Source organism: Mus caroli, chromosome 10, assembly GCF_900094665.2.
Source record: "Mus caroli chromosome 10, CAROLI_EIJ_v1.1, whole genome shotgun sequence".
Classification (NCBI taxonomy): domain Eukaryota; kingdom Metazoa; phylum Chordata; class Mammalia; order Rodentia; family Muridae; genus Mus; species Mus caroli.
The window spans coordinates 113,999,474-114,011,998 of NC_034579.1; the positions used below are offsets into that span (position 1 = coordinate 113,999,474).

The 12,525-nt window shown below is 49.2% G+C and overlaps 1 protein-coding gene across 1 annotated transcript in view; it reads left to right on the plus strand.

Annotated features, from left to right (window-relative positions):
* Gns (glucosamine (N-acetyl)-6-sulfatase) overlaps nucleotides 1-12,525 on the plus strand; it is a 33,200-nt gene that overhangs the window by 7,874 nt on the left and 12,801 nt on the right. Inside the window, exons 3-9 of the mRNA XM_021173548.1 lie at nucleotides 1,780-1,986; nucleotides 3,631-3,696; nucleotides 4,034-4,132; nucleotides 5,357-5,524; nucleotides 7,471-7,553; nucleotides 8,420-8,538; nucleotides 10,791-10,894. Coding sequence (XP_021029207.1) covers nucleotides 1,780-1,986; nucleotides 3,631-3,696; nucleotides 4,034-4,132; nucleotides 5,357-5,524; nucleotides 7,471-7,553; nucleotides 8,420-8,538; nucleotides 10,791-10,894 — 846 coding nt within the window. The remainder of the gene's footprint in view (nucleotides 1-1,779; nucleotides 1,987-3,630; nucleotides 3,697-4,033; nucleotides 4,133-5,356; nucleotides 5,525-7,470; nucleotides 7,554-8,419; nucleotides 8,539-10,790; nucleotides 10,895-12,525) is intronic.

Here is a 12,525-nt window from a genome sequence, read left to right on the forward strand (position 1 = left end):
ACACACACATACATACATACATACATACAAGCAACAGTACTTTTTGAAAAATGCTTGATATATTAATAGGAACATCATTCCCATGTAAAGACACTAATATAAAATATACTAATTAAAGTTTTAAGACTTTTTTTCAAGATCCAACTAAGTGATTCTAAATACTGTGTGGGTAAGAATAGTCAAGATAGCGTATTTTGTTTGGGGAGTCAGGTATGCTGTGCATTCACTCAGCCACGGATTAGACACCCAGGCCCAAGGTTGGTTGGGTTTTATCAGCACCAGAGGTCAAACCCATAAGACGATGTTTTAGCCAGGCACTAAGATGAAAACCCAGTAATAGTGTGAAACTGGCCATAAAAGGTCAAAAGGCAGAAAAAAAGGGAAATGTTCTAGTTTCCTTTCTGCTGTGGTAAAATGCTCTGGCCAAAGGCAGCTTGGGGCTTTCGGCATCCGTACGGTCACAGTTCATAACTGAGGGGCATCAAGACCGGAATTCAAGCAGGAACCATCAAGGAAGACTGCTTGCTGGCCTTGCTGGCTCAGTGGCCAGCCCATGCTTAACCACCTTGAAGGCTGTGTTGTTTTTGTTTGTTTTGTTTTTTTAAGACAGGGTTTCTCTGTGTGGCCCTGGCTGCACTGGAACTTGCTCTGTAGACCAGGCTGGTCTCAAACTCAGTGATGCACCTGCCTCTGCCTCCCGAGTGCTGGGACTAACAGTATGTGTCACCATGATGGCTTCTCTAGCTTTCTTATACAACCCAGTACCAACTGCTCAGGGAATGTTGTCGCCCACTGTAGGCTGAGCCCTTCAGTATCAACTAACAATCAAGGTGGTCCCCCATAGACATGCCCACAGGTCAGTCTGACCCGGGCAGTCCCTCAATTGAAACTCCCATTTTGGGTGACTCTAGGCTGCATCAGTTTAGCATCCAGGGCCAGGATGAAGAATGGCCAATGTAGAAATTACAGAAGTCAGGGCTGGAAAGGAGGTTCCGCAGTTAAAGCTGCCTGCTGGACAATCCTGAGGACTGGACTATAGGTCCATCAACCATTAGCAGGCCGATCGCCCCACTATGAGGGTGTCACCTCTCCCTGCTTCCATGTGTGCACCCACACACAAGTGACAGACACTCATGAAGACAAATATCCATACATATGCATACATAACTAATATATTTTTAAAGCAAAACCTTAAAAAGAGTTACAGAAGACAAATAACATCTGGTTTAAAGGGGGGGGGTGGTAGAGGGAGTGAGCATTCGTGTGGAGACAGTCACCCTCGTGAGTATTTTAAAATGCCAGTCAGAACCGGAGGCTTAGCTCAGTGGTGGGGCATATGCTTAGCGATTCTAGATCCTGATTTTTTAAGTCCTGGCACCAAAGGAAGAGAAAAGGTTAAATCCAACTTTAAAAGCAGAAACAACAGCAAAACCAAGTTAAGTACTTAAAGGGACCGTGATGCCAGCACAGATCCTGGGCAGTCGGTTTTCATGTAGGCATCAGAAGGGATGGGCTTAATTATGTTATTTACACCCAACCCCGCATAGTCTCTTCCACCTGCCCCCTGGTCCCCTTGTCTCAAGTAACAGCTAGTTCACTGACTTTATTTTGCAATCTGCTGTGTTGTCCCTGACGCACGCACACAGGACTCCAGCAGCTCTGGAGTGTCGTGTGTAAAGAGCGATCTGTGCTCAGTGAGAGACTGAACTGAAAAGGAAGCAGGGCGCCTTCCTCTTCCCTCTCGGTGAATCTCACCCTTTGGCTCCCACCCCTCTCCAGTATGTGCCCAGTGCTCTTTGCTGCCCCAGCAGAGCCAGCATCCTGACTGGAAAGTACCCCCACAACCACCACGTCGTTAACAACACTTTGGAGGGGAACTGCAGTAGCAAGGCCTGGCAGAAGATCCAGGAGCCATACACCTTCCCAGCCATCCTCAAGTCGGTGTGCGGCTATCAGACCTTTTTTGCTGGGAAGTATTTAAACGAGGTATGTGGAATGATCTCCTTCCTTACAACAGCATTTAATTAATGGGGATTAATTTATCTCCTTGGTATCATCAGCTCACGTCATGCTATTCAACGGTTTGGTTCTATGCGGCTTTTGCTGATCCGCCCATTAATTAGACAAGCACAGTGTGTGCCCAGCTCTGTGGTTACTTTCTTTTCACAGAGCCCCCACAGCATCTATTTACAAACTGTCCTAAGTGTTGGGACATCTGCCCCGCTCCCCCAGGACATCTGGGATTCCTCAGTCATGTGGCTGTCACAGTGTCTGTGTTCCATTTCCTCTTTTTCAGTATCAAGGGGGAGGGGACTAAACACTTTGCTCACCTCTGAATTAGAACAGCTCAACCTACAGCACATTTTTTGACCTGCAGAGTGAGGTCAGACATAAAGCGAGCCCAGCTTGTGGAGGGTGTGTGCTGAAAGGACAGTGCCCCGTGGGCTGTGAGGCTGTGGAAGCATAGGGCTGAGTGATTGATGCTGGCCTCCTGGGCTGTGTGGGGTGTGGTGCCTCACTGTGGCCCACCACTCAGGGCTTCATAGCCCCAAGTGCACCACCTTGACTTGGTTTTCTTAGAATATATGTTAAAAGGAAATGATGCATTGGGGGTGTTTGGGGTTCTCTCTAGTGATAATTAACTGGGGTGCCCAGGGGAAGATGTGTGTGTTTTCTGACTTTCTTTTCCCGTAGTAGCTACAGGTCTTCATGTCACATGAATTTTCTGTGTCCCTTCCTCCCTGTCATTTTAGGGGGGTTGTGAACTCTGGGCTTGAGGGTGGATGAGTCAGTTTGAAAGAATCATGAGAAGCAGGAAGACACTCTGTATTGGGGTTGGGGCAACTCGATAGTCATAAGGGAAGTTAGGCTACTTCACATTGAAAGTCATTTGAGGGGAACAGTATAGTGCGAGACATTCTTCAGAGATTCCGTTCTCCCTTCAATGGGCAGTACTAAACTGTATTAGATGGGGGGGAAGGGGGGAGAGTGTACTGTGATCTCTTCTAATAGTTTTACCAAATAAATGTAGCCTCAAAAGTAGATGTTATAAGGACGGCCAAAGTCACAGGCAAGCAGGCAAGCAAGGGTCTGATTTTCTTGGCTGTGAACGACCAATCTAAGTATCTTTTAGATTATTCAGTTGTAGCTCAGCACTCACCCATGAATAGGTCCCACGTAATGTCCAGATGGCAATATGTTGGGCTGAAAGACCACACATCTCCCAGAGCTACTGCAGTGCCACCACAGTAGAAATGCAGCTGTGGACACACTCTGTGGGTGAGTTTGCCTGACTGTGTGCTAACAAAATCATCCGCACTGACATCTGAGGTCTGCATAGCTCACATTTCACAAGACAGTCTTCTCTAGACAGCGCTGTACATTTAAATGATTGAATGGTACACTGGCCATCCGAGACAGCTGGCAGGCCAGGTCAGCACAGCGACACGCACAGTTACAGACTCTGCTGAGGAGAAGCCTTGGGTCACAGGGTTCGTTATGCGCTAGGCCGTGTGTTTGGGGAAGCTGTGCCCCTGTTGTCTCAGGCACTGGCTGAAAGGTGTTCTCGGTTGCTGGTTTCCCTCTGGACTCTCTAAGGAGCTCTAACACCCCGCTCTACTGTCCTTCCAGTATGGAGCCCCAGACGCAGGCGGACTGGAGCACATCCCCCTGGGCTGGAGTTACTGGTATGCCCTGGTAAGTGGCTATGGAACTGAATGACTAGACTCGGCCCCATACTGGCACAAGTGTTCCGGCAGATGATTTGTCTCTCACGAAAGGCTGGTGAGTCACCTCGTCCCAGGTGGTTCTCCTGCCATTAGTGGTCTGAGCCACGTCTGGTTTTTAAAACAGCACGGATTAACGAAGCCCTGCTAGTCTATGACAGTGCTCCTTAACCCCAGCTCAGGGTGACACAGGCAGGCGCCCCTCTCCTGTCTTGTCACCTGTAAACAGTGCACTTTAGCCAGCAGGAAGTCACAGTTCGGCTTTGAATAGTGACCTCCTCACAAATTTTACTTCCTGTTTCACATAGGAAAAGAATTCTAAATACTATAACTACACTCTCTCCGTCAACGGGAAGGCACGGAAACACGGCGAGAACTACAGCGCGGACTACCTGACAGATGTTCTGGTAAGTTCTGAGGCTCAGCAGCCCCGCCTCACACATGACTGCTTTGTCTAGACAGCAGCAGATATGTATCGGCAAACAGAAATGCGCAACGACTTGGTCTGTCTGCCAAAGAATATTTCCAGCTTATTAAAGACCTCTAGGCTGTTTTTCTCTGTATATAAGCCAAGACACAAGTCTCATATTCTCATAATCCAGAGGTAAATGCCTCTGTCTGCGACTGTGGTGGCCTTTACAGGCCTCTGGGCGAGGCTGGGCACAGGTGAAGCCCTAGCGTCAGGTGACTCCTCCCCTCCTCACACGTTTCTAAGGAAACTTTCTGCTGAGTGTCCACCAGACAGTGTAGCGCATGACATAGCAGATGTTCCCTGGAGAGGGCAAAGACCAGGCCCTTGGAAGGCAACCTCCTCCGGCTGGAACTCTCACGTGGGCCGTGGGGGCGTGGCTATGTACACGCAGTTATTTGTTGCAATCACTTCCTACTTCGAGAGGCGCTGCTGGGTGACATAAGGCAGAAAGGTAAAGCATGAGAGGTCGCTTCTCAGCAGACGACTGAAGGACGGGGGCAGCGGGGGGGGGGGGGGGGGGGGGGGGGGGGGGTCCGGATGAGGAGGAGGGGGCAGCGTGACCGAGCAGGGCTGAGCCAGGGAGAGGGGATGCAGCTCATTAGGTTTGGTGGGGGGCAATTTTACCTGATGAACCCTCCCACTGGCCCCTCCTACCATTCTTTTTTTTTTTTTTAAAGATTTATTTATTATTATATCTAAGTACACTGTAGCTGTCTTCAGAGGCACCAGAAAAGGGTGTCAGATCTCATTATGGATGGTTGTGAGCCACCATGTGGTTGCTGGGATTTGAACTCAGGACCTTCGGAAGAGCAGTCAGTGATCTTATCCGCTAAGCCATCTCTCCAGCCCCCTCCTACCATTCTTTAAGGCATCATTGCTATAAATTAATACTAAAATGGACAGTTTACTATTCCGCACTGTTGGCGGGTCTTATAAGGTTAAGGTCTCAGTTGCTCTCCTTGGTAGACTTCTCAAGCTCCACACCAGATGTGTTATAGCAGCAGTGTGCTGCACATGACCATGAAATGAAAGAGATTAGTATCCACACTGACCCCGCCTGCTCTCTCTGTCTACCAAGAGAAACCTCCCCATTGGATGCACGGTTGCTAGGACGGTTGCTAGGCAGGCCTAGGAGATGACAGCTCTCTGTGTGTGTCAGGCCAACCTCTCCCTGGACTTCCTGGACTACAAGTCCAACTCTGAGCCATTCTTCATGATGATCTCCACTCCAGCGCCCCACTCACCGTGGACGGCCGCTCCGCAGTACCAGAAGGCTTTCCAGAATGTCATCGCACCAAGAAACAAGAACTTCAACATCCACGGCACGGTAGGTACCTCTGATCCTCGAAGCGAGCGGTCCGGAAGCATCAAGCCTTGGAAGCGGGCTCCTTTGAGCTCTCCTGGGTGGACTGCTGTACCTGTCCCCAGTATAACAGATTGTAGAAATGTTCTTAAAGGTACAGATCAAGTCCCTACCACACATCCTGTGAGCAGCTAGAAGAGATCCCTAGGAATGGGAAAGGCACTACGGGTCAACCAGGAGCCGTTAGCATGTCTCCTGCCTCCTCTGTCCCGGAAGTAGCTAAGCCAAGTCTCAAGGACATTCACACGTGATTCTCCCCTAAGGCATAGGATGGAGAGAGGAGTCACGTTCAGTGTGCAGGTAGCAGGGTGCACACAGCCCAAGCAGGGGCCTCATCAGTTAACAGCACTTGTCCCTTAAATTTACCTAATATGCCACTCCCTTTTCCTCATTCCCCTACCCAAGGTACTGGGTGCCTGGATTCCTGGGAGAATCCTGTCAGAATATTTCCTGAAACTTCAGTCCACATCTGAAGGTTCTTTCTCCCTCCAACAGAAGTCACATTTTCAGCAACGGAAACATTGCCACACACCATTCTCCCCTTCTGCTCACTGTCTCCCAAACTGTGTTCCTCAGTTTGTTTGGTGAGACACTGTCTCTCTGGGTAGACCACGCTGGCCTCAAACTCACGACTATGCCTTTGCCTCCTAATTGCTGGGATCAGAGATCTGTGCTACCGAGCCTGTCTCCTCAGAGTACTCCTCAGGCAGTAACTTATGCCTCCCTTGGCTGAGCGTATAAGGAGATCGCCACTGCCTGAGTCTTACCTAGAAGTCACGGCACTTGTAGCGATACAGAAGGAGTCTTAAAGTCAGAGCAGAAGCCTGAGTTTCTCTCTGTGAGATGAGCCGGATGCTGTCCCTCCTGCTGTCCTCCGTAAGGAGGCAGAGGTCTCAAGCCTTGATTGTGGTAATGATTTAAATATAGAGAAACATCTGCACCCTGGGCCACAGCTCGGGCGTGTGCTTGTTGAGGTAAGTTGAGAAGCTGATTTTGAGCTAGTGGACTGGTCTCAATTTTGTGTTCCAAAAAGAGTTACTAGAAGCATTTTAATATTTCAGTATTACTGAGTGCAGTAGTTCCAGTCACGCACGAGCTGATGTGAGCCTCCATCCACAGGGGATTCAAGAGCGAATTTCTGAAGCCTCTTAACCAAAGAACGGTTGGAGAAATGCAGTTTTATTGTGAATGCTGATAGCATCTGAGGGTCCTTTTGTTACTAAAATGTGGCTTATATGAAAATAAAAGGGCCCTCCAGAACTGGACCTAAAGGGTTTTTTTTTTTTTTTTAAGATTTCATTTTTATTTTTAAACGTTCAAGCATGTGTCTGCCTTTGGTGTGGGTTTGTTTATGTGGGTGCAGTACCCAAGGAGGCCAGGAGAGGGCCCAGTTCCCCCAGAACTGGAGTTACAGGCGGTTGTGAACTGACCGGTGTGGGTGCTGGGGACCAAGCTTACGGCCTCTGCCATTCCAGTCTCTGCAGAACTTAAAGTTTTAAATTCAAGTACAGGATTTTCCCCAGGGATATCAGTCTCTTGAGTTGACAGACCTGTGGATAGCAGGGCCTTACAGGCAGAATGTAGAGAGAGGTAAGTTAGCACTTGCCCATTTGTAGCCATAGTTGACATAGGATAAATTACTAGCTGAACCTCACATTAGCAGGGGGCACTCACAAAAGTGTCCCGGTGCCTCCCAGCAGAAGGCTGTGAAGTGGTGGAGTTCATTGAGAGGCTGCCAGGCTGCTGTAGCAGCTCAGGAGGAAGAGGCAACCTGAGGTAGTCCTACGTGGCTTCAACAGCTTCGAGGCAGTTTGCTAAAGTATGAGTGAGCCTTTGTGTTACCGACTCTTGGACTCTCCTAGTGTGACCATGGTGACTTGCTGTTAACGTTTGTTTCTTCTGAATCTTAGAACAAGCACTGGCTAATCAGGCAAGCCAAGACTCCCATGACGAACTCGTCAATACGCTTCTTAGATGACGCCTTCAGGAGGAGGTGAGCACAGACACTCTGTTCTCAGTGTGGGGCTCTGAGAGCAGACAGGGAGGTGGGCCAGCAGGAGATATGCTCTGGGTCACTGCGCCTCACAGGCACGCAGACATGCCTTTATGTTCATGGGCGTGAGGTACCCTTTGGACCCCAAGACTGACTAAACCATCCATGTTAAGACCTGGTAAGGAATATGACAAACTGGAACTATTTGCTTGACATTTTTCCCCATGCTTAAAGAAAAGGTTATATAAAAATCAGCCCATGGAGAGATGGCTCAGCGGTTAAGAGCACTGACTGCTCTTCTGGAGTTCCTGAGTTCAAATCCCAGCAATTACACAAAGGCTCACAACCATCTGTAATAAGATCGGACACCCTCTTCTTGTGTGTCTGAAGACAGCTACAGTGTACTTACATATAATAAATATATAATAAAGTAAATGTTCTAAGACTGCAGGCCATGTGTCCCAAAACAATAACAGCCTTAGACAATATGGAAATATTGCTGTGTGCCAATAAAACTTTATAAAAACAGGCAATGAGCAAGACAAGCTTTGGCCTCTTACCTTAGACCAGTGCCTAGTATTTGGACTATTTTAACAATATTGTAGCACAGATTTATCTGAACCAATCTGTAGTAATCTATACTGAATAACCATCTTTCCTTTCTGATTAGCTCTGTTCTCATACAGCAATTATGAAAAGCCTGATTTCTTTCTTTGGAAACAGACTTGATGAAGTTCTTACTGTGTTCTGGGATGTGCAGTGGTGGAGCCTGGGGGACAGGGTTGAGCATTAGCTGTTTGCTTTCCCCGGATGAACGTTTCTGTGCGGCCATTGCCCCTGACGGGCCTTCCACCTGTGTCCTCCAGGTGGCAAACCCTGCTCTCAGTTGACGACCTTGTGGAGAAACTGGTGAAGAGACTGGACTCGACCGGCGAGCTGGACAACACGTATATCTTCTATACCTCAGACAACGGCTACCACACAGGTGAGGGCAGGCGGGGTGAGTGCTGTCACGCCCTCGCCGTAGCAGCTAGCACTGTACAGCTGCGCACCCGCCAGGCTGAGGCGCTCATCCTCAGGACTCCTCGGGTAGAAAGCATTGCCACACAAGAAGCCGGGCTTCTGTATGCGCTGTGTGAGATGCTAGGCCAGCTGGTCTCAGGCAGGCGTGCAGGATCGTTTACCAAGTTAGAGACAGTGTGGGAAAGCGAGAAGATCTCGCATCTGTAGGGTAAGTGGAACATATCTGTAGGGTAAGTGGAATGTGTTGCTGTAGACGGGGAAACGACGTTTTCCTGCAGTCACAGTTTGATCATTAATCTTGTGATTTGGAGAGTGACTCTGGCTTCTGAAAACGGCAGTGTGAGTGAACTCCGTGCCTTTGACTTCCAGCCTTCTAGCGTGGACCCTGATAGCTACAGACATGTTTTCTGTCTTCTGTGTGTACACATTTGCTCTTGAGTTAGCACTAGGCTTGCTCTCACTCGGACAGACTGACTGACACAGCATCTGTTACGTTATCCTGTGGGTATCTTAACAGGCAGCGTGGAAACTGGTGTGGCCCAGGGGGGAGGGGAGTGGGGTGATGGTGTGTGCTGTTATATTACTTACTGAGAAGGCTGAGGCAGGGGGATTGCTTGAGCCCAGGAGTCTGAGGCCAGTCTGGTCAGTGTAGATCCTGCCTCTGCGTGGCAGAGAGAACTAATAAAAACCTCCTTCCTGTCTTCCCACTCAAGGTTTCAGCTGCAGAGTCCTTCCTGCCTTCCTTGTGTTTTTCTGTGTGTGTGTGGTGTGTGTATCTCTGTGTGTGTGTGTGTGTGTGTATCTCTGTATGTATGTGGTGTGTGTGTATCTCTGTGTGTATGTGGTGTGTGTATCTGTGTGTGTGTGTATGTGTGTGTATATCTGTGTATGTGTGTGTGGTGGGGGTAGGGAAGTCAGGTGGGCTCTGCAGTGCCGACATTTAGACTGAGCTTCTTGTGCACGCCCGGCAAGGGCGCTACCGCTGACTACATCCCCAGCCCGTGGGTGTTGGTTTGAGCAGGGTCTCGCTTCATCTCTTAGGTTGGCCTTAACCTCGTATTCCTGCTGCCTTGACCTCCAGAGTCTTGGGATCCTGGGGTCCCATGGGGTCCGGCTGCTTCTCTAAAAGCTTTGAAGCAGCTCCCGGCACTTAGGAGTACACAGATGGTCCCAGGCCCATCTAATTTATCAAGCAGATAACGCCCGGAATTTCGAGGCCTCTAAGCCTCAGTGCTGCTTACTGATGGCTCAGGAAAGTGCTCTTCCTATACAGCACTTCTTATCCCAGCTTGGCTGCTTGTCCTGTGAGGCCTTGCGTGCTCATTCCCACTCAGTATTTCCTGTAGCCTGGTAATGAGAGCTGAGGCCTGGCGCGGTTGTACCTTCAGGCCAGAAGGCTGCCTCAGAGATGCAGAGCTATCCCAACCATCTCAGGCTGTGAGGCCCACTGTGTGGCTGGCTCATAGGGGTGCCAGTGTTGATGGGTGGTTTACAGGGTGGCCCTTTCCTATGACCCTGTCATTGCCATTCCCTTTGCAGGCTGTTGCTAAAACTCTCCTCAGACTGAACTTGCCAAGCGCTGACACCTCGCTCTGTCCTTATTGTGGTCTGTGGGCTTCGGCAGGAGGGTCTTTTCTCGTTCCGTGGCCCTGCACTGCAGTGCTCAGGGGACAAGGAATGTTCCTCCCTTATTTGGCAGTGATGACGTTCGCCCAGGTCTGGCCACGTCCACATAAATGAGTGTGTATTTGTCTTTCACCCCTTCCCAGACATTATTCTCAATTTGTCCTATTTAGAACATGTTCTTTTTAGTTATTCATCTAGTAACCTCTTTTTTCTGTGTCCTGTGTTGAAAAGAAACTGAGGAAAGTGTAAGCTCTCTGTTATAAACCTAGAATTAAGGCGCTAGAGATGGCTCATGGTTAAGGAGAATGCTTCCAGAGGACCTGAGGTCAGTGCCCAGCGCCCATGTCAGGGGCCTCAAGGCTGCCCATCCCTCCAGCTCCAGGAGATCCAGCATCTCCTGCACCTCCTAGGGCGTGCACACATGTGCCATACGTTACACACACACACAGAGAAAACACACATGAATAAAAAATAAATCTTAAAAAACAGTTACGACAACACCTTAGTGTTTCAGCTCAGGCTGCCCTGGCTCTGTGCTGACTACGTTTTGTTGCAGGGCAGTTCTCTTGACTCTGTGTTTTCTTGCAGGGCAGTTCTCTTTGCCAATAGACAAACGGCAGCTGTATGAGTTTGATATCAAAGTTCCACTGTTGGTTCGAGGGCCCGGGATCAAACCAAACCAGACCAGCAAGGTAGGTGCCCAACCGCACCTGATCCTGTGTGTGGAGCATGTGGCTTGAGAACGTGGCTGTCCCTCTTGGCGAGGAAGGCGGGCCATATGCTCTTCTGCCTGTATGGACCTTGGGAAGAGTGGCCTGTTTGTCCTGTAACCGTCCACTGCCCTCTGTGGATTTCCACTGCCACCTCATTCATTTCAAGATTTACTTCCAGCACTGGTGACTCTCATCAGAATCACTGTGTGAAATTGTGTGGGATTTCTCACCAGTTTTCATGTGAGTGCGTGTATGTTCTGGGTATGAATGTAGGCAGGTACGTGCATGTGTGTATACATGCACCTGTACATGAATACATGTAGGGGCCCAAGGTACGAACTCGAGAAGAACAAAAAGAAAAAAGGGTTCTCTAGTTTTTTTGTTTTTGTTTTTATGTTATTTTATTTTATTTTTTGGTTTTTGAGACAGGGTTTCTCTGTATAGCCCTGGCTGTCCTGGAACTCACTCTGTAGACCAGGCTGGCCTGGAACTCAGAAATCCGCCTGCCTCTGCCTCCCGAGTGCTGGGATTAAAGGCGTGCGCCACCACCGCCCGGCTGGGCTCCCTAATTTTCATTGGTTAAGAAAGTGTTTTCTCTTTGCTATCAGTGGTCCTCCTTCATTCATACTGGCTCACAAGTGGGTGTTGGTTCATTAGAGAGTTCACTGGAGCTCTCTCCAGAAAGCAGCCGGCTCTTCCACCTGCTGTTGCTTGTTTATATAAACCTTAAAGGGAGAAGCTTATGACTCTTAGCATTTCTTGAACTTGTAAGATTTTATTTCCCAAGTTCCTGAGTCTGCACATCAGGAGCGAGGAGTGTCTAGGGATGTCCCCTCCCTTACCAAGGCTTTTCTGCTCTGTCCCCTTCTGTCTTGTGATGTGCAGCATCTTCTGTTGCTGCCATTGGTTCAGAGTCTTTCCCAGCCTATCTCGTTGAAGCACTTTGTTCACAGAGGCGCTGGCCACTTTTCTCTAGTGGTCAGGAGGTGACAGTATGCAACCCTGGCTATGTCTTCTCTCTTCCTGAGTTTGCATCATCACCTAAGCTCTGAGACCAGAGAAAAGGAGCACACACATAACTGGGTGGCCCAGACATCGGGGTAGTGGGTGCTCTGGGCTGTCCCCACCCTCCCCTGCTTCCTATGTCAGCACTCTTGGTGCTTCACTGTTAAACTGTCCCCAGAAAGGTGGAACAGCCCTTCCTACCTGTCATACAAGTCCTGGCTTTCTCAACAGGCCAGCAGATCTTAGTGTGTCTTACTGAGGCTGGCTTTTGATCTGAGTGTAAAGTCCATATTAGTAGGTAGGTGGTGCCCTTCTGAGAAGCATGGCACCTGGGACATCATGTTCTGTCAGAAAGAAACTGAAAGGGAGCGGAGTGACTGTGTCCACCAGCTGCGGGAAGAACAGACCGTTCCTTCTTCTCGGCCGCTTACTCATGCCACGCAAGCGGGGAGGTCAGAGGCCTCACCTCTCTAAGCAGGGTCTCTGGGGGAAAGTATGTGGGGCCTTGTACAATTGGCCAGGACAGGGGTATCGGAAGATACTTCATCTGCAGACTCAGGAGATACAGTGTTGACAGTTGTAGGAAATTCTTTTTTTTTTTTTTT